The 21,392-nt window shown below is 38.5% G+C and overlaps 1 protein-coding gene across 3 annotated transcripts in view; it reads left to right on the top strand.

The window, feature by feature from the left end:
* TUBGCP4 (tubulin gamma complex component 4) overlaps positions 1-21,392 on the top strand; it is a 55,309-nt gene that overhangs the window by 16,035 nt on the left and 17,882 nt on the right. For all 3 annotated transcript variants that reach the window (XM_081292086.1, XM_081292084.1, XM_081292085.1), the window contains exons 7-9: positions 4,964-5,165; positions 7,380-7,545; positions 7,758-7,882. In XM_081292086.1, the coding sequence (XP_081148212.1) occupies positions 4,964-5,165; positions 7,380-7,545; positions 7,758-7,882 (493 nt within the window). The remainder of the gene's footprint in view (positions 1-4,963; positions 5,166-7,379; positions 7,546-7,757; positions 7,883-21,392) is intronic.

Here is a 21,392-nt window from a genome sequence, read left to right as displayed (position 1 = left end):
CTGCTTTCTCTTGTAGCTTTTAATATTTTCTCTTTGTTCTGTATGTTGGATATCTTCATAACAATGTGTCTTGGCGTTGGTCTACTGTGATTTTGTGTGCTCGGTGTCCTGTATGCATCTTCAATTTGTATATCTGTTTCCTTTTTTATTTCTGGAAAGTTTTCTGTAATTATCTCATTCAGCAGGTTACTCATTCCCTTGGTTTGAATCTCTGTACCTTCTTCTATCCCGATGACTCGTAAGTTTGGTTTTTTTATGTTATCCCATAACTCTTGGATGTTTTTCTCATGATTTTTTACCAGCCTTTCTGAGTTGGCTAGACTCTTTTCAAGATGATATATTTTGTCTTCATTATCTGACGTTCTGGCTTCTACTTGCTCCACTCTGTTAGTGATAGTCTCAATTGAGTTTATAATTTGGTTTATCGTTTCCTTCATTTCTAGTATTATTGTTTGTTTATTTTTTATAATCTCTATCTCCTGATAAAGATGCTTAACTTCTTCTTTTATCTGTTTATGAAATTCATTCTCAATGTATTCTTTCGCTGCTTGAATTTGCTGTCTTGTATCCTCTTTAAGGTTCCATTCCATCTGTCTAAGGTGTTCCTTGAGTTCTTTATATGACCATTTTTCTGATGACTCTAGGTCCTCCTGAATATTTAGGCTGTCCTGCATTGTTTGTACTCCTTTTCTTCCTTGTTTTTAGAAGCTGCTCATGTTACTTCTTGTTCTGTTTGACTGCTGAGTTACTGTTTACTCCTATAAATTAATTTGATGCTTGGGAGGAAAGGTATTAGAAGGGAAGGGAAGAAGTCACTAAAGAGAATGAGAGTAGGCAGGTAGAATTCAAGGAAAGGGGGATAAGAAAAATGAAAAAGACTAAAGAAGAAAAAAATAGGAACTAAAAAAAGAAAAAATTTTTTTTTTTTAAGAGAGATTGAGAGAGGAGAGAGAGAGAGAGAGAATTTTTAATATTTATTTTTTTAGTTCTCGGCGGACACAACATCTTTGTTGGTATATGGTGCTGAGGATCGAACCCGGGCCGCACGCATTCCAGGCGAGCGTGCTACCGCTTGAGCCACATCCCCAGCCCCAAGAAAAAAATTTTTAAAAAATAATAATAATTAAAAAAAATTAAAATTAAAATTAGAAGAAAAAAATTAAAAAAATATTTTGTAAAAAAAATTAATAAAACAACAAGAAAGAAAAATGAAAATGAAAGAAAAACCCAAATCAAAAAAAAGAGAAAAGAAAAAAAGAAAAAGAAAAAAAAAACTAATAAATGTAGTCTTAGAGTTTGATTAACTTCGCTTCCAGTAGGTGGCGCTGTGCCCACCAGGTCAAGTTTCTCCTGTCAATACGCGGGAACCAATCACTGTGCAGCAGCTCCTCCCAGACTGGGCGAGTCTCCAATCCTGAGTGTCTAGGGCCTCCTCTTGTGTCTAGTCACTTCCCACTTTTCCTCTAGCCAGGCCCCTCTCACCACAATACTGGCTACATGCCAGGTCTGCTGCTCCCGGGAGCCCTGTTTTCATGAACGACTGGGCACACTCTTCCAGTTTGCCATTCCCTCAGACCCTAAGTTTGTAGAGCTTGGGGCTGAGAATCCTCAGCGGATTTTAGTTGCCCTCCGATAGCCACTCCCCCGTAGCTGGTGCAAGAGACCTCAGCTGTCAGCCCTGGTGGGAACGGTAGTCCCACGCCGCGGGTCCCGCACCACCTCTGATTCCCTCGGGCTGGCTGTAGCACTCACGGGAGAGCTGGGAGGGGCCCTTACGGGAGAGCTGGGAGGGGCCCTTACGGGAGAGCTGGGAGGGGCCCTTAAGGTTTCCCCGATGTGTGGAGAGGGAAGGCTAGGGAATTACACACCTGTAGCCGCAGGTTTCAATGAAGTTATCTCCTCCGCCCCAGTCTGATGACGTCAGTTCTCTGCCATGGTGGTGTCTCTTGCAAATGGCGACAGTTCGTTTCCCTTTGCCGGGCGACCAATGCAACGGGTGGGTCCTTACTGTCTCTCCCAAGCCCCGTTTCAAACCTGTGGCCACTACTTATGAAGGCTTGGTAGGCATTTACCTCCGTAGGATGAGAAGGGCTGACCAGTTGTTTCAGCCGGATGGATTAATGCTGAGTCATAGCTGTTTGTCTGCGGGAAGCAGGTGAACGGGAGTTTGGATTCAGCCGATCAGGGCTCAGTGTGTGTTCTCGGATCACTTAGATTTTAAATTGTCACTCATCTTATCAGCTGTTTCATTTAACTCGGCAGCTCACTTGCGTGGTGAAGAGTCTGCTCCAAGATATATTCTCTTGATAGACTATAAAGCCATTAAGATTATAAACACCATAGTAACATGTAAAAAAACTTCATATGATACTTACTGAAAGATGAAACAAAATTGTATTTGTTTTAATAATTACAATTGTATAAAAATTAATCTTAAGTATTATTAGAGGTTATTTTTTGGATTTTTTCACTCTCCTCTTCCTCATATTTAAAAGACGGTATGGAAAGGTATGATGGTTCGTACCTCTAACCCTAGAGACTTGGGAGACTGAGGCAAGAGAATTGCAAATTTGAGGCCAGCCTCAGCCACTTAGCAAAACCCTATCTCAAAAAATAAAAAAGGGCTGGAGATGTAGCTCAGTGATAAAATGCCCCTGGGTTCAGTTCCCAGTACTACAAATAAATAAATAAATATTAAAAATTAAAAATGGAGTGTAGTATTAATTGTAGTAGATGATCTATAAGACTCTTCGCAACTCTTCCCCCCACCTGCCCCAAAACCATGCATGGGATTGAACTCCGGGCCTCACACTTGCTAGGCAAGCACTCTATCATTGAGCTACATTCCCAGCCCCTCTTCACAACTCTTTTTTTTTTTTTTTTTTTTTTTTGCTACTGGAGATTAAACCTAGGGACACTTAACCATTGAGCCACATTCCCAACCCTTTTTTATATTTTATTTAGAATCAGGGTCTCATTGAGTTGCTTAGGGTCTTGCTAAGTTGCTAAGGCTGGCTTTGAACTTGCAATCCTCCTGTCTGAATCCCAGGTGCTACAATCCACATTTTCTACTGTATTTTACCCACTTGGTTGAGTATAGAATAGGAGTTGATATAAAGTGTTATCCTGTATCTGGAGCCAATGGGATTATAGGTATGTACCACTACACCTGGCTCACAACTCTTTAATCTACACAACTCTTGAAACACTGAACAAGTAAACCCTCAGCAGAGCAGGAAACTTTCCAAAACATGCAATGGGGACTGAATCCTCTATTATGTATTCAGAATATAAAATCTCATGTAAATAATATTGATACATGTATTTGATATATATTTTGAGAGATCAAATTTTATAGATGTTCATAAATGTAAATGGTTTTCAATTTGACTTTTTTAAAAAAAGACAGTCTATTGAGTTAGTATACTAAAAATAGTAGGTTCGAGTTCCTGTAGTTTTTTTGTTTTTGTTTTCTTGTACCAGGAATTGAACCCAGGAGCACTTAACCACTTAGCCACATTCCCAGCCCTTCTTATTTTTTATTTTGAGACAGGGTCTCACTAAGTTGCTTAGGACCTCTCTAAATTATTGAGGCTGGCTTTGAACTTGAGATCCTCATCCTACCAAACTGCTGGGATTATAGGTATGCACCACTGTGCTCAGCTCCTGTAGTTTCTTTTTCTTCCCAACTTTTGAAAAATTTCAAACCTGCAAAAAAGTTGAAAGAATATTACAGTGAAACACTTGTACATTCTTTAGTTTTACCAGTTGTTAACATTTTGCCACATTTATTTTTTTCTATTTCCCTTTTGGGTATGTGTGAAATACACACATGCCCTAATTTTTAAAATTGAATCATTAGGACATAGTTGCAGATGCCTTAACACTTAACCATAAAACTTCATCTTGTATTTCTAGAAAATGCATTCTCTTATTTAACCTTAGTACCATATTACACCTAAGAAAGCTAACATTGGTTCCATAATACAATATCTAGAATATATCCACATTTCTCCAGTTCCAAAAAGTTCATTACAACTGTACTGTTTTTGCAGTTCAGGTTCCAATCAGTTTTCACACTGCATTTGATTGTCATGTCTTTTTTAGTCTCCTTTAATTTGGAATGATCCCCCTTGCGTTTTGTTGTTGTCTATGATAATGACTTTTTATAAGAGCCCATACCGGTTGTCTACAGAATATTCCACAATCTAGATTTATCTGATTCTTTCTTCATGATTAGATTCAGGTTAAATATTTTTGGCAAGAAAACAACATAGATGATAGTATTTCTCATTCCATCATACCAGAAAGCACAGAAAGTAAATTTAGCCCATTACTGCTGTTGTGAAGTTTGATCAGGTCTCTTGTCCATCAGATCTCTCCACTATAGAAGTTTCTTTTCCCCTTTGTAATTAATCTGTTATCTGGTAGGTAATCCATTGAGACTATCTCAATATTCTATTTCTTAACAATCTTTCCGTATTTTATTTTCATTTCTGCATTTTGTCAGATAATGCATTTTCATATATTACAGGCACTAACATTGAATCTTCTTTTTCTATGTAATTTCAACAAAAAGAAAAATAAATTTAATACTGTGTTAGCTAAAAAGAGACTCCATTAAGTCCATTTCAACTTAATGAGATTCAACAGTTTTGAAACTTTACGCAAAGAAAGGAAAGAGAATGTGCCTCTCCCAAAAGAGTATCACAACATTTATGTAACCTTTTCAACTTCAGAATGTAGGCTGCAACTATGGAAATTTAATTACTTAGTTCATCCACAAATAATTAAATTAAAATAGCACAATAACACAATTATTTTTAACTTAATTTGTTATTTCCCCCTATGACTCACCAAACTCTCAGGCCTCTCTTTATCCTGTAGCATGGCTTCTGAGGTGCTGGTTCAAGTCATATTCTTTAAGTAGACCACTAAAGCTCTTGCTCTCCTCTCTCCTCAGAATCCTGGCTGTGTGTCATGGGGTCATGTATAAACAGCTCTCAGCATGGATGCTACATGGACTCCTACTGGACCAGCATGAAGAGTTCTTTATCAAACAGGGTCCATCTTCTGGTAATACAAATGCCCAGTCAGAAGAGGATGAGGAGGATCTGGGCATTGGGGGATTGACAGGAAAACAACTGAGAGAACTCCAGGACTTGGTGAGAGCACAGCAAGAAGCCCAGTGTACTCCTGCCAGGAGTCAGAAAAGTCTGCAACTAAATCATCTTTTGCTGATTCCTCTTCAGAGAACATAGTCTGAGCACCTTCTCTAAATTCTTAGGTGTAAACATTGCTTTCTCTTAACTATTATGAGAGAAGAAAATAGAAAATATCATTGCAAGGTTCTGGGGATATAGCCCACTTGCCTGCCATGTAAAAGGCTGTGGGTTTGATCCCCAGCAACAGAAAAAAAGAAAATTTAATTGTGAGACTCTTTTTGCTTCCCCTTTTACCATTGTATGCATTTAAGAGGTAATAAGTCTCATCTCTACAAATAATAGCTTCCCTGTAGCTTTTCAAAATGCCTTTTGGAGTTTTGATTAGACTTCTCAAAGTCCTGTATTGCCCATATTCATCCATCCAGCCATCTGTTTATACTGTTACAACATTTTATTGAATGCCTGTTACATACTAGACATGATTCTGGATGTCATGCCTACATAGACAAAATGTAATCCTTGTCCTTAACCCATTATGTCCCATCATCCTATATATAGGACACCTATAAAAATTTAAATTGAGGAATCTCATAGGTGTCCTATAAAATTTTATTTTTTTATAGGTGTTCTCTAGAATGGTGTTACATAATGGGTTAATGGACTTATAGTTTAGTGGAAAATGAAGAAAAGTAGACCATTGGTATTATAGTATACCAGGGATTCTGAAAAAGAATAAATATAGACATTCTTGGAAGATGTCTTGGAGTAGAGTTTTGGAGTAACTAGAGAAGGGTTTTCAGTGGAATGTTACGTCTGAATTGAAAGGACTTGGGAGGCAGGTTAAGATATATCCAGGCAGAGTGAATGATTCATGTAAAGGTACAGATCCTGTGGAAGACATGGCTTGTTTGGGGAACCATTAGTGATTCAGTTGAAATGGTCAAAGCCTAAAGTAATATATGTTAGAGATGGTGGCCGGGGAGAGGGCAGGTGGCAATTGATGAGACTATAAAGTAGTATATAAAGAAGGTCCCTGTAAACAGTGGGAAGGAGCCCTTGAAGAATTTTAGGCCAGACAGTAACATGATCAGACTTTTTGATCACTCTGAATGCTGTGTGGGAAATCAATTTTTAAAAATTAGTATTGTACGCAGGTAGACCCATTAGGAGAATGTTGGGAATACTTAGAGAAAAAGTATAGTGCCCTAAACCAAGGGCGGTAACAGTGAATACAGAGAAAAGTAGATAGGTCTGGGAGATGTTGGGAAGGTAGAACCAGTAGGTCTTAGCATTTGGTTGGCTGTGGGTTGAGGGAAGAATCAAGGATGATTTCTGCCTTCAGCATCCAATTGGGTGTGTTAATAGGGCATGTGTTCTGGTGGGGTTTGGGAAAGATGGTTCTAATTTGGGGCATGTTGAGTTTGAGGAACTTGTGGGAAATGTCCAGTGGGCTTAGCCTGAGGCTCATGAGAGCAGTGTAGCTTGTTCTGAATCTAAATACGGAGACATCAACATATAGCTCAGAAGTTAATTTGGGGTGCATGGGTAGCTTTAAGAGGTTCTCTGAAATGTACATTTGTCTGTACAATAGATATGTACATTTGTCTGGTAGGTCCATAGATTTTATAATTTCAGAGAGGCCTGTGACCTAAAAAGATTAAAACTGTCCTGATATATCCTGAAGCCACAGAAGATGTGATTATCCCAGAAGAGTGTAGAGCAAGAGAAAAAGAGGGTCTGGGACAAGGCCTGAGGAACTCCAGCAGAGCAGATATGTATATAAGACCTGGAAAAATAAAGACCAGCTTCTTGCATTATACAAGTAAAGAAGCTCATGTAACTGCCCAAGTTTTTACATAGTAAATACAGGCAGGGTTAAAAATCCTGATGGTTAGGGGAAAAAAAATGGGTTAATGGACTTATAGTTTAGTGGAAAGTGAAGAAAATTAGGCCATTGGTATTATAGTATACCAGGGACTCTGAAAAACAATAAGTATAGACATTCTTGGAAGATGTCTTGGAGCAGAGTATTATTTCCACCATGCCATCCTGCTGCTTGAAAATGAAATCTCTCTCTCCAAGAATTATGTAACTTCAGGTTTACATTCTATGAATATAAACATAAATATAAATCGCAGGTTGAGAGAGTTACTAGGTATTTCCTTGTTCTCCTTTTCATACTTCATCTCTGATACAGATTATTTCCTTGATTAGCGCCTGATTGAGGAAGAGAACATGCTGGCACCATCTCTCAAGCAGTTTTCCCTACGGGTAGAGATTTTGCCATCCTACATTCCAGTGAGGGTTGCTGAAAAAATCCTCTTTGTTGGAGAATCTGTCCAGATGTTTGAGAATCAAAATGTGAACCTGACTAGAAAAGGTAGGAATTTCCTTGCCCATTGTGCCACATCCTCAAAGGTACTTCTTGAGTAATATTTTGTGGCCCAAAGAATACCTGGTCAGAGAGAGTGGCTGAAAATACTTGTGGATTGTCATTGCAGCATAGTGCCTGAGAAGTGGGTAAAACTGCTATCTGCTCTGATACACCTTGTCTGTCCTGTCTTCCGTTGACAGTGCCTTCTTATTCCGCAGGATCCATTTTGAAAAACCAGGAGGACACTTTTGCTGCAGAGCTACATCGACTCAAGCAGCAGCCACTTTTCAGTTTGGTGGATTTTGAGCAGGTGGTGGATCGTATTCGCAGTACTGTGGCTGAGGTTTGTCTTTCATCTTATGTTGTTTCAGGAAGAAAAGAATTATTCCCCAGTTTCTTCTTCATGTGCCTAGAGCCTAGCTTGCAGAGACTTGAGAGAATTAATAAGTAGAAAATGAAAACACTTTATTTTTAATAAGGCAGGGTTTTTGTTGTTAATGAGTTGAATAAAGAGGATGTCTTGGTTTCATTTCTGACAGTCAGCAGTCTGTTTATGTAGCTGGCAGTAAGTCCAAGGAAATCAAATAATTCTAATTTTAGTACCTTAAATTTTAGTGTAGGAGGCTTGGGATAATAGCTAGTTGGTAGAGTGTTTGCCTCGCATGCACATAGGCCCTGGGTTCAATCTCTAGCACCACAAAAAAGAAAAAAAAATTAGTGTAGTTTTATAACACATATTTCAGTTATATATATGATAATCTTCCAAGTAAAGCACAACAAATGTTAGTGAAACTGTCTGGAACTCAGAATAGGTTAGAGTTCTGTGTTCTTAAGTTTGAATGCCAGTTTAAATTGTAACCAATAAATTTTCAAATGGGCATATGTTGTATGATTTTTAATATTTAGTTCATGGGCATGTGACTAATGTAGATAATGTGAAGTCAGACCTTCAGTCAATTGTTAATGGTTTTCAGCCTTGACTAGACAAATCAGCGGGGGAAATTTTAAAGCAAGCACTTATATCAAGTCCTTTCTTACAAAGCTTATGATTTCGAGGTCAGGAGGGATAGGTACATTTTGATTTAAAGAAACCATCTGCCAACCAACAGGCAGACTTCTACAGGTGATTCTGAAGCACCAACAGGGCTAAAAAACCACCACTATGTCTGTAATTGGAGCTTAGCATCAGATTTCTTAAGGCTAGAAGCATAATAATCTATTACAAATGTGGTTTCCTTTTCTGATTACTGTTTCAAAAAATCTTAGGTTTCAAAGAAATAGCCATGATATAGACCCAGAATCACACATTTTAAAATGGCCATGAAATATCATTTCATTTGATGCTTTATGGGCAATAATCTATTATCTAGAATTCATGTTTCTTTCATTAAAATTTCAAGACACTTGCTGGCCTGTCTATATATAGCCCAAGGCAGGTTCTTGTCTGAAAGGAGCTAGTATCTATTGTTGAGAGCCACAGCTGAAGGGGCCCCAGCAAACTTCCAGCTGCCAGCTGATGATTGGCTCACAGCGGCCCCAACAACTTCTAGCTGCCAACTGATTGGCTCCTCTGCGGTGATGCTCATTGGGCTGTTTCCCTGCCCTTTCAGACCACGGAGCTGCTCATTGGGGGACTTTTTTGGCTCCGCCCACGCGACCCAGCCAATCGGCCTCAAGAGCAGGAGGAGAAGGGGAGGTGGAGAGTCTTGTGGGAAGCCAGTGGTGGCAGTTGGGCTCTGAAGGTTTTTCCTGAGGAGCTGTTTTGTTTGGCGTGTGTGGTTCTAAAAATAAAGTTCATTTCTTTTGACTAGTGGCTCCTGAATTGTGCCCAGCCACACTGCGGCATTTGGTGGGCCGCACGGGGAATGACTGAGGGTAAGTGATAAGGTAAACTGCTCGCCCCTGAGGGCAGGGCGAGAGGATGGGTAGCCATTTTAAGATTATTCTTTTGTTTTGCTTCACTTTTGTTTTAAGTTGCCTGTCCCTGGAGATGAGTGAGACGAAAGAAAAACCGCTCACATCTGAGGAAAAACTATTTGCGTCTGAGGAACAGATAGGGAGAAAGGACAGATGGACATTTCAGGAGGATAGAAAGGCTGATACAATGATTTTGTGTGGTTCCATTTTTATTTCATTCTGTCTCGGTTTTGTTTGGTGTTATCTTGTTGGGTTGTATTATAGTAGAAATATGGGATCAGGGGGGCTGGGGATGTGGCTCAAGCGGTAGCTCGCTCGTCTGGCATGCGTGCGGCCCAGGTTCAATCCTCAGCACCACATACAAACAACGATGTTGTGTCCGCCGATAACTAAAAAATAAATATTGAAAAATTCTCTCTCTCTCTCTCTCCCCCTCTATCACTCTCTCTTTAAAAAAAAAAAAAGAAATATGGGATCAGAAATTAGTAAAAAACAAACCGAAAGAGTGTTAAGTAAATTGTTAGAGGAAGGAGGCATCCCAGTAAAATCAAGAGCAGTCAGGGCATACGTTGATACAATACAAAAATGTAGCCCATGGCTTTTTAAGGAGGAGTTGTTAAATATATCACAATGGAACCATCATGGTGAAGATTTAAAAAGAATAGAAAACAAAAGCCCAGGAACTCTGCCAGTTGACATTGTGGGCGTTGGTATCTGGTTTTCTTAGTCCAAAGCCTTCAGTTCAGACAAAGGTAGAGGAAGGAGAAGACATATTGATTCAAGTAAAAGAGAAGGTCTCTCAAGTTAGTCAGAAAGAGGAAAAGATTCAAGTAAAAGAGAAGGTCTTTTGAGCTAGTCAGATAGAGGAAGAAAGCTTAGAGCAGAAAAAGCCATCAGGGGAAAAATTACAACAGGAGACTGCTACTAACACTTTTCTATCACTAGAGGACATAAATGTCCAACTAACAAGGCCACCTCCATATGCTGGCAGGCCTCCAACCCCTGCAGTTGATAGTTGGGATCCTGAGACAGGATCTCAAGTATTAACATGCCCTGTATTTGAGGCAGGAGGGCAGTGAATTCACCATGCTTTAAATTTCAAGACAGTGAAGCAGCTAAAAGAGGCTGTAACAACCTATGTACCTCAAGCACCCTTCACTGTAAGCTTGGTCGAATCCATTAACAACTTGAACATGACACCAGCAGATTGGGCTAATATGTGTAAAGCTGTGCTAAATGGAGGACAATACCTGTTATGGAAGGTTGCCAATGAGGAATTTTGCAAGGCGACGGCTAGGCAAAATGCAGCAGCTGGTTATCCTCAGAGAAATCTAGATATGTTGTTAGGAAAGGGACCTTATGAGGATCAGCAGCAACAAATTGCATATGATCCTGATGTATACGCACAAATTGCTGCAGAGGCGGTTAGGTCATGGAAGACTTTACAAGGACATGGAGGTTTACAAGGTCAATTATCTAAGGTAATACAAGGAGCTAATGAATCTTACGCTGAATTTGTAGATAGGCTTATTCAAACAGCTACCAGAGTTTTTGGGAATACAGAACAAGCAATGCCATTACTAAAACAACTGGCTTATGAGCAAGCAAATTGTTGGAGCAGAGAAGTCATTAGACCATGGAAACATGAAGATTTAAACACATATATTAAATTATGTGGAGACCTTAATGAACAAGAGCAAGTTGTGGCAGCTGCAGTAAAACAGGCTTTAGATGCCAGAGACATTAATGAACAATTGCAAATCATGGCAGCTGCAGTAAAACAGGCTTTAGATGCCAGGCCAAGAACATGCTACAATTGTGAACAAACAGGACATTTTAAAAGGAATTTCCCCATAGGAGGAGGGTTTAACAAAACTAGGTATCAAAGGAATAGAATACCGGGTATTTGCCCTCGATGCTGTAGAGGGAGGCATTGGGCTAATGAATGCCACAGTCTGGCTGGGCACAATACAGGAGCCAATTGTCAAAAGAAACGAACTTTATTTTTAGAACCACACACGCCAAACAAAACAGCTCCTCAGGAAAAACCTTCAGAGCCCAACTGCCACCACCAGCTTCCCACGAGCCTCTCCACCTCCCCTCCTCCTGATGTTGAGAGCCACAGCCGAAGGGGCCCCAGCAAAAGTCCAGAAGAAGTATCAACTGTAACATGCAAATATTTTAATTTTCCAAATTCTGGCAAGTGTGTGACATCCATCTGCCAAATATGGTTAGGTATCAGTCCTCTAGGATTGACTCCAAGATTAACTTGTGTTAAAAAGGTCACACAATTTTGACATTGTTTTATTATTTGTCTAGCTTGTTCCTTAGTTGTTTTAAAACACTTTTGTAAAGTATTAGCATTGACATGGAACTTTTTATGAAAATTCATAGCTTCTTCTAGTGTAGAGAAAATATGTATGTCATGTGTAGTTTTATCTGCTAAATCATTGCCCAAACTAAGGGCTCCAGGCAATCCTGTATGTGCCCTGATATGTCCTATAAAGAATGGATCTTTTCTGTCCCAGATTAGACTTTTTATAGTGGAAAGCAAAGAGAAAAACAGTAGAGGAAGGGGAAATCCTACCAGCATCTTCAAGGGATACTATAGCATTAACTATATACTGACTATCGGAAAATAAATTAAATACAGAATCTTTAAACATCACAAAAGCTTGTAATACTGCATTAAGCTCTACCTTTTGAGCTGATTGTTTGGGTACTAAAAATGTAAAAGTTTGATCAGGTGTAATTATTGCTGCTGTACCATTATTTGACCCATCAGTGAATATATTTGGAGCATTCATGATAGGTGTTTTTCTTGTCATTTTTGGAAAAATTACAGGATGCAATAACCAAAAAGACAATAAAGGATTAGATGGTAAATGGTTATCAAATGAAACATTAGATTTGCACATGATTATTGCCCAAGTATTTAACTCATTAGCTAACTCATCAATTTGATTCATAGTATATGGAGTAATAATTTTATTGGGAGAAATTCCAAACACTCCCTTTGCTGCTTTTATTCCTTTGAGTATTAATTGTCCTACAGCCTCAGGATACCTAGTAAGAATAGTGTTAGGAGAATAAGATAAATGTATCCATAATAATGGACCTTCTTGCCAAAATACTCCTGTAGGAATATTTTTTGTTGGTAGTAAAATAAATAATAAAGGCAAACTTATATCAATTCTATCCAAATGCATATTTTCCATATATGTTTCAATGATTTTTAATGCCTTTCTTGCTTCAGGCGTTAACATGCGGGGTGAATTTGGATCTGATGGGCCTTTTAAGATATCAAATAAAGGTCCCAACTCTCCTGTTGGTATACCTAGATAAGGCCTTATCCAATTTATGTCTCCTTATAACTTTTGAAAATCGTTAAGTGATTTGAGTTGATCTACTTGTATTTGAATTTTTGGTGGACGGACCATGGTTGAGGATAATAGAACTCCTAAATAATTAATTGGAAAATTTAATTGTACTTTATCTATTGCTATCTCTAGATTATAATTTTTTAATAAGTTTGTAAGTGTGGCATAACATTCTAGCAATGTGTTTTTATCTTTATGTGCTAATAATACATCATCCATATAGTGAAATATTTGTAGTTCAGGATTTTGATTTCTAAGTGGCTGGATTACTTTGTTAACATAAATTTGACACATAGTTGGGCTGTTAGCCATCCCTTGAGGGAGTACTTTGCATTCATTTCTCTGATCAGGACAGGACCTTCATGATTCAGTGCAGGGATAGTAAATGCAAAACGTGGACTATCCTTAGGATGAATTGGAATTGAAAAAAAAAACAATCTTTAATATCTATAACTAAAACATACCAAGTTTTTGGCAAAGCAGACAATTGAGGAATCCCCGATTGAGCAGGTCCCATAATAACCATCTCTTTATTAATGGCTCTTAAATGTTGCAATAATCTCCATTTACCAGATTTCTTTTTGATGACAAAAATGGGAGTATTATGGGGAGACACAGAAGGTTGTATATGTCCTTCCGCTAATTGTTGTTTGACCAGGTCATGGGCTGCTTGCATCTTTTCTTTAGTCAGGGGCCACTGAGGAACCCATACTGGTCTTTCTGATTTCCAAGTAATTTTTATTGTCTCAGTGGCCCTTTCTGAAAATCCAACCCATGTCTGTCCGTTCCTTGATCTATTTGTATTGGGGCTGCTATACCTTGTTCTTTTTTTTTTTTTTTTTTTTTTTAAAGAGAGAGTGAGAGAGGGGAGAGAGAGAGAGAGAATTTTTTAAAATATTTATTTATTTATTTTTTAGTTCTCGGTGGACACAACATCTTTGTTGGTATGTGGTGCTGAGGATCGAACCCGGGCCGCACGCATGCCAGGCGAGCGCGCTACCGCTTGAGCCACATCCCCAGCCCCTGTACCTTGTTCTTGTTTTTCTAATCTTTTTCCTTTCCTAAAACCTTGTCTAGTCATAATAGTGGGTGTATTTTGGTTGATGTTATTTGTTAATGTCAAACCTAATTGATCTAGGACATCTTGTCCCCATAAATTTATGGGAAGATGATCCAATACATATGGCTGTATAGTTTCTTCACATCCTTCAGGATCCTTCCAATCTAATACCATTGCACTTCTATGGGGATTAGTCGCCACTCCTAGGCCTCGAAGCGTTTGAGTGGCTTGTTGTAATGGCCAATGGTTTTTTTTTTTTTTTTTTTTTTTTAAAGAGAGAGTGAGAAGAGAGAGAGAGAGAGAATTTTTAATATTTATTTTTTAGTTCTCGGCGGACACAACATCTTTGTTGGTATGTGGTGCTGAGGATCGAACCCGGGCCTCACGCATGCCAGGCGAGCATGCTACCACTTGAGCCACATCCCCAGCCCTGTAATGGCCAATGTTTTGGCCAATCTTGATGAGAGATGATGCTAAGGTCTGCACCTGTATCCAGTAGCTCATTAAATTCATGTCCTTGAATATTTAGTTTTAGCATGGGGCGAGAATCTAAATTTAAAGAAAGCATAGCCCAATCTACACCTGTGGAGCCTAATCCCTTGGAACCTCTTTCTACAGTACGACTGGAAAATTTATCATGTAGGCTGGGTATTATTAGTAACTGTGCTATTCTATCTCCTGGTGAAATTACTGATATACCCTTTGGAGAACTGGCTATAATTTTTATTTCACCTTCATAATTGGGATCAATTACCCTAGGACTTATCATTAAGTCCTTTTAGAGTAGAAGAGCTGCGTCCCAATAATAAGCCTACTGTTCCTTTGGGAAGAGGTCCTTTTATCCCTGTGGGAATGATTTGAACTCCCATCTCTGGAGTTAGTACTGCTCTGGCAGAGGCGCAGATGTTCAACCCTGCGCTCCCTCTGGTTTGTCTGATGAGGGATCTAATGGACAATGTGTCCTGGGCACTACCCTGATGGGGATGCTGGGTTCCTCCAGTGCTCCGTATATTTGTGGTTTTGGGCCCTGGATCATTGGGCCCCCCTGTCCATTTTTTGGCAATGGAGCCCGATGCCTTTCTCCACAATATCGTGGATAAACACCTGGTCCTTGTTCGTTTTTTGATAATGGAGTACCCTCTATGGTGGTTTAATTTTTTTTTTCACGTAATTTAAATGATTTAATTTAAATTGGGTAAGCAGCTGTTGAGGATTGTTTTAATATATGAACAAAAAAGGAGGTTAACAGATCTGTTTGTTTACTTTCACCTTTCCTTTTCATTATATTTAATAATTCTGTTCAAGATAAGTTACATTGTTAAGAAAATTGTTTTCTTTTAGTGCCTTCTGGAATGTTACATAATTTTTTCTTTAACCATTATTGCCAGAATTCCTATCTTCATCCCAGTGCTGGTGAAGACAAAGATAAAACCAATCTACAGCTTCTGCAATAGCCATCACTGAACTGCTTGCAGAACTTGCCTGGACAATGTATGCATTGTGAACTCACCTGTATGCATTGTGAACTATCTGTTGGTGCAGCGACTTGTGGTAGTGTTGGAGTATTTTTGCTGATGATGTCATCGGTGGTACAATTTTTGCAAAAGGAGCCATCAATTGGCTTGGTGTATCTTCCTCCCTTCTGCTTGTCATGGTCGTTCAGCTAAAATTTGGGAGCCAACAGAGGTGAGGCAAAGAACCTCACCCCCTCCCCCTTGCTGGTACAAAGACCTATCCACAGGTGTGGCTGTATACTGGACTGGTAGTCAGTGACGGGTAAGATCCAATTGCAATGGTACCAACCTAAGACAGGAGGCTGACGCCTTGAGGTCAGCTCATCTGATAACGGGTAAGGACCATATGTACTATTGGACAACCTAAGGCAGGCACGGTCCCTAAGCCACATGCTTGTTGTTTAAACAGAGAGGGGGAGATGTTGAGAGCCAAAGCCGAAGGGGCCCCAGCAAACTTCCAGCTGCCAGCTGATGATTGGCTCACAGCGGCCCCAGCAACTTCTAGCTGCCAACTGATTGGCTCCTCTGCGGTGATGCTCATTGGGCTGTTTCCCTGCCCTTTCAGACCACGGAGCTGCTCATTGGAGGACTTTTTTGGCTCCGCCCATGCGACCCAGCTAATTGGTCTTAAGAGCAGGAGGAGGAAGGGAAGTGGAGAGGCTTGTGGGAAGCCGGTGGTGGCAGTTGGGCTCTGAAGGTTTTTCCTGAGGAGCTGTTTTGTTTGGCGTGTGTGGTTCTAAAAATAAAGTTCGTTTCTTTTGACAAGTGGCTCCTGAATTGTGCCTAGCCAGACTGCGGCAATCTATAATTCCTTTTTCTTTTTTAGTAAATCTATTTCTGCCCTGTCTTTGTGTATAACTCCTTGGAAAATATAATTAATGGAGAAAAGTAAAATTTTATTGAGTTATAAGAGGTATCAGAATTGTTCTTTTGAAATTTTGAAATAAATACATTGCTAGAAATATTTCCAGGTTTTTTAAAAAATATTTTTTAGTTGTACTTGTCACAATACCTTTATTTTATTTATTTATTTATATGTGGTGCTTAGGATTGAACCCAGGGCCTCGCATGTGTTAGGCAAGCACTCTACCGCTGAGCCACAACCCCAGCCCCATTTCCAGATTTTTAAAAATAATAGGCAAAGAATCAAAGCTCAGATTCTTTTGACTCTTTTGAGGTTTCCTAGAACTGTAGATAATAGACTGCTTTGAGAAGTATTATAACAATGATAACATAATAATGAAAACAAATAGTGTGCCCAAAAAAGGAAGAATCTTTTGGGTCTTTTCCTGCTTTTTTCAGTTTTTAAAAAGAATACCTACATAGCAATCTGTTCTATAAAATTCAAAAACAGACAGAATTAACCCAGTGCTAGATGTGAGGATAGTACTGGCTCTTCTTTAGTCATTGGAAGGGAGAGAAGGGCTTCTGCAATCTGATAATGTTCAGTGTGTTCCATTTCTTGATCTGGGGATTGGTTATAGAAGTGTATTCTGTTGTGAATATTTCTCATGCTATTAGCTTATGATTTGTGTACTTTTCTTTATCTTAGAATCCTTCAACAAAAGAGTTTTAAAAAATTATCCGATACTTAGTAGTTTTTATTTTAATTATATCTTCAGTTGGTTATTGCTTATATAATTAATAATATTAAAGCTGGACACAGTAGCACATACTTATAATCCCAGTGACTGGGATGCTGAGGCAGGAGGCTAGTAAGTTTGAGGACTGCCTGGGCACATAGTGAGACCCTGTCTCAAAATAAAATTTAAAAAGGGCTGCAACGGTAGCTCAGTGGTAAGGTACCCTGGTTCAACTTGCATTATGTAATAATAATAATAATAAAAATAATATATTATTAATTTTTCTAAGTTGATAAAACCTGGCAACTTGTTTAACTCTCTTAGTTCTAATAGTTCAATTCTATTTTGTAGGTAGTTGACCATAGCATCTGCAAGTAATGAGACTTTTGCAATTTTTAAATTTTTTTTTCTTACATTATTAGTTAGAATTATTTTTTTCTCTTTTAGCTGGGATCTTTAATACTATATACAACAGCTAGGATGATATTTATGTAAATTGTTAAACAGTAGGGATAATAATAAATATCCATGATTTGTTGGCCCTTGAAGTTTATATATATTAGTTTCTCCATTATAGAGTTTAATGTGGGCTTCTAGAACATAAATTCATCAGGTTACAGTAATTATCTTCTATTCCTGGTTTGCTAAGGGTTGTTATGTAAATGTTGAATTTTATCAGTTGCCCCTTTTGTATTAATAAGAAGTACAGTTTCTGGCTTTTATGTTTCTCCTTTAGTCTATTCATATAGAAATTTCTGGTTAGAATTTTCAGATGTCCAATCTTCCTAGAATAATCTGTATTCCATTGTGATGTTTTATTTTGTAGCATATGGTTGGATTTGGTTAACCAATACAATATTTAGATTTTTTTTTTTTTGCATCTATATTTGCTAGTGGAAAAATGTTTTTACTCTTGTTCTAGGTGGTTTTGGAATAAAGATTATATAAGCCTTATAAAATGGACTTATAAAATGTAGCTTTTGTTCTCTTTCTATTTTTTAGAATAGATTATATAAGACAGGAATTCTTACTAAAGGTTTGAATTTACCTGAAAAACTAGGTTTGTTTCTTTCTTTCTTTTTTTTTTTTTTTTTTTTTTTTTATACAGGGGATTGAACCCAGGGGCACTCAACCACTTAGCCACTTCCTCAACCCTTTTTTATATTTTTATGGCAAGGTAGGATCTTGGTGAGTTGCTTAGGGCCTCACGAAGTTGCTAAGGCTAGCTTTGAACTTGCAATTCATCTGCCTCAGCCTCCTGATAAGCTTAGGATTCTTTAGGAAGGAAAACTTTACAGTTCAGTGTCTTTAAAACCTATTGACATAAAACATTTACTTCTTATTTATATATTAAATGCATGACAATAGTGGAATAAACATTTACTTTTTTAAAATTCTTTTTAGTTGTAGATGGACACAATATCTTTATTTATTTATTTTTATGTGGTGCTGAGAATTAAACCTAGTGCCTCATCCGTGCAAGGCAAGTGCTTTACCACTGAGCCCCAGCCCCAGCCCCAGACATTTACTTCTTAATGTAAAAATTTTTAGGAACTTATTCATTTCCTCAAGATGTATTTTTAAAATTCATTGATGCCTACATTTCTCCTTATTTTCTTCCTTGTTTCATGTTTTATATTAAAACAGTTTTTAGCTGATACATAAACATAAAAATTGTATATATAAGGATACCATATAATGTTTCCATGTATGTATACATCAAGTGTGATTAAACCAGGTTAAGCATATTTATCTCAAATATTTTTTATGCAAAAACTTTCAAATCCTTTCTTCTAGCTTTTTGAAATGTATAGTACATTATTTTTATCTACCTCACCCTATTGTGCAATAACACATCAGAATTTTTTTGCTCTATGTAAGCACTAACTGTAATGTAGTGTTTATTGATCAACCTTTTCCTATCCTTTTGCTAACTCCTACTATCTGTCTCTCTTTCAACTTCTGTAAGATCATCCTTTTTAGATTCCACATGAGTGAGATCATGTGGTACTTGTCTTGCTGTGCCAGGATTACTTTACATAATGTAATGAATTCCAGTTCTATGATGTCACAAATGGCAGGATTCTATTTTTTTTTTTTTAATAGTTGAATGGTATTCCAGTGTGCTTTGTGCCACATTTTCTTTTCCTTTTCCCCCTCCTCTCCAGTACTAGGGATTGAACACAGGGCTTGGCACATGCTAGGCAAGCACTCTACCACTGAGCTGTATCTTCAGCCCTTTTTATTTTTATTTTTAGATTTTTGAGACAGGTGTTATCAACTTGACCTTGAACTTGTGATCCTTCTACTTCAGCCTCCTGAGAAACTTGGATTACAGGGGTGGTCTATCATGCCCCTCTGTCTCTCATTTTCTTAATCAATTCATGAGTTGACGGACACTTAGGTTGATTGAGTTTCTAGACTATTGTGATTACTGCTACAGTGAACCTGGGAGTGTAGCTGTCTCCTCACCATACTGATTGCATTTCCATCAGATACATACCCAGTGGTGGCATTGCTGGATCATATGGTAGGTCTATTTGTAATTTTTTATCCATACTGTTTTCCATAGTGGCTGTACTAATTTATATTCCTGCTAAAGCCAAAGGACAAGGATTCCCTTTTAACCACATCCTTGCAAGTACTTATTTTTTTTTTTAGTCTTTTTAATAATACCATTCATTATGGCTTTGATTTGCATTTCGCTGATAATCAGTGATATTGAGTATTTTTTCATGTATCCATTGGCATTTGTATGTTTTCTTTTGAGAAATGTCTATTTGGAGCTATTGCCCATTTATTCAGGTAATTTAGGTTTTTGCTATTGAGTTCTTAAGACTTAGTTCCTTATGTATTTGTCAGATGCATAATTTGGAAATATTTTCTCCCATTCTGTAGAGTGTCTTTTCATTCTGTTTGTTTCCTTTGCTCTGCAGAGCTTTTTAGTTTGCCATATTCCATTTATCTTTTTTTGTTCAGTTTCCTGTACTTCAGTTTCTTGTCCAAAAAACTTCTTGTCCATTACATTGCCTAGTTTTTCCCCTATGTTTGCATAGTAGTTGCATAGTTTTAGGTCTTACGTCTTTAATACATTTTTTATTTGATATTTGTAGCTCATAAGAGAATCTGTAGCCAGGCATGGTGGTGCAAGCCTGTAATCCCAGTGGCTCAGGAGGCTGAGGCAGGAGGATAGTGGGTTCAAAGCCAGCCTCAGCAACTTAGTGAAGCCCTGAGGAACTCAGTGAGACCCTGTCTCTAAAAAAAAAAAAAAAAAAAAAATGTAAAAAAGGGCTGGGGATGTGACCCAGTGGTTAAGCGCCCCTGAGTTCAATCCCCAGTACCAAAAAATTAAAATAAAAAATAAAAGATAGTGTTCTAGTTTCATTCTTCAGCACGTGGATGTCCAGTTTTCCTGGCATCATTTATTTAAAAGGTGTTCCTTTCTCCAGTGCTTGTTCTTATTAGCACCTTTGTCCAAAATCAGCTGCTCCAGATGTGTGGGTTTACTTTTAGGATATATTCTGCTCTGTTGATCTGTGTTTTTGTTTTTATGCCAATACCATGCTGTTTTGCAGGGTGGTGGGGCGGGGGGGGGGGAGACTTGTACCCGGAATTGAACTCAGAGGCACTTGACCACTAAGCCACATCCCCAGCCTTTTTTTTTTTTTTTTTTTTTTTTGTATTTTATTTAGTGACAGGGTCTCACTGAGTTGCTTAGTGCCTCACTGTTGCTGAGGCTGGCTTTGAACTTGCAATCCTCCTGCCTCAGTCTCCTGAGCCACTGGAATTATAGGTGTGTGCCACCATGCTGGCATGCTGTTTTGATTGCTATAGAGTTGTTAAGGGGTGACAGCCAGCATCTCCTTGGGGGGGTGGTTTTTCCTGCCGAGGAGGGTGAAGCTACCTGGAAACTTAGTCTCAAATAACTTAGTGAATAGCAAAACACAAATAAAAATATATTTACAAAAAAGCCAAGCCCCTGATGTATCTAGTCCATATGGGTGCTGGAACCAGAAAAAGGAAATGGCTTCAGTGGTTTATTTAAGGGGGTACATCAAAGGCAGGGGTAAGGTTTCAAGGACGGAGTCTTGTTTGGTGATATCTTGCAGTCTGCAGGTTGATTGACATCTTGGCAGGTCACATGCATCTCAGCTGCTCCATGGGACACGGCAGAGCAGGTTAGAAATTCACACTGTCCCTGGCAGTTGACCAGAGAAAATGTCCACTGGTCATTCTCAGACACCAAATGTTTCTGTCTACTAGGTTTTGATATGCGGTGACCCACATGCAACCCATGGGCAGCTTGTGACAGCATTGTGTGTTTAAAGTCAGATAGTGTAATGCCTCTTGTTTTGTTCTTTTTGCTCAAGATGGCTTTGGCTGTTCAGGGTTTCCGTAT

The sequence above is a fragment of the Spermophilus citellus genome (genome assembly GCF_964194105.1).
Source record: "Spermophilus citellus genome assembly, chromosome: 4".
Lineage (NCBI taxonomy): Eukaryota > Metazoa > Chordata > Mammalia > Rodentia > Sciuridae > Spermophilus > Spermophilus citellus.
This window is presented reverse-complemented; position numbering and strand designations above follow the sequence as displayed.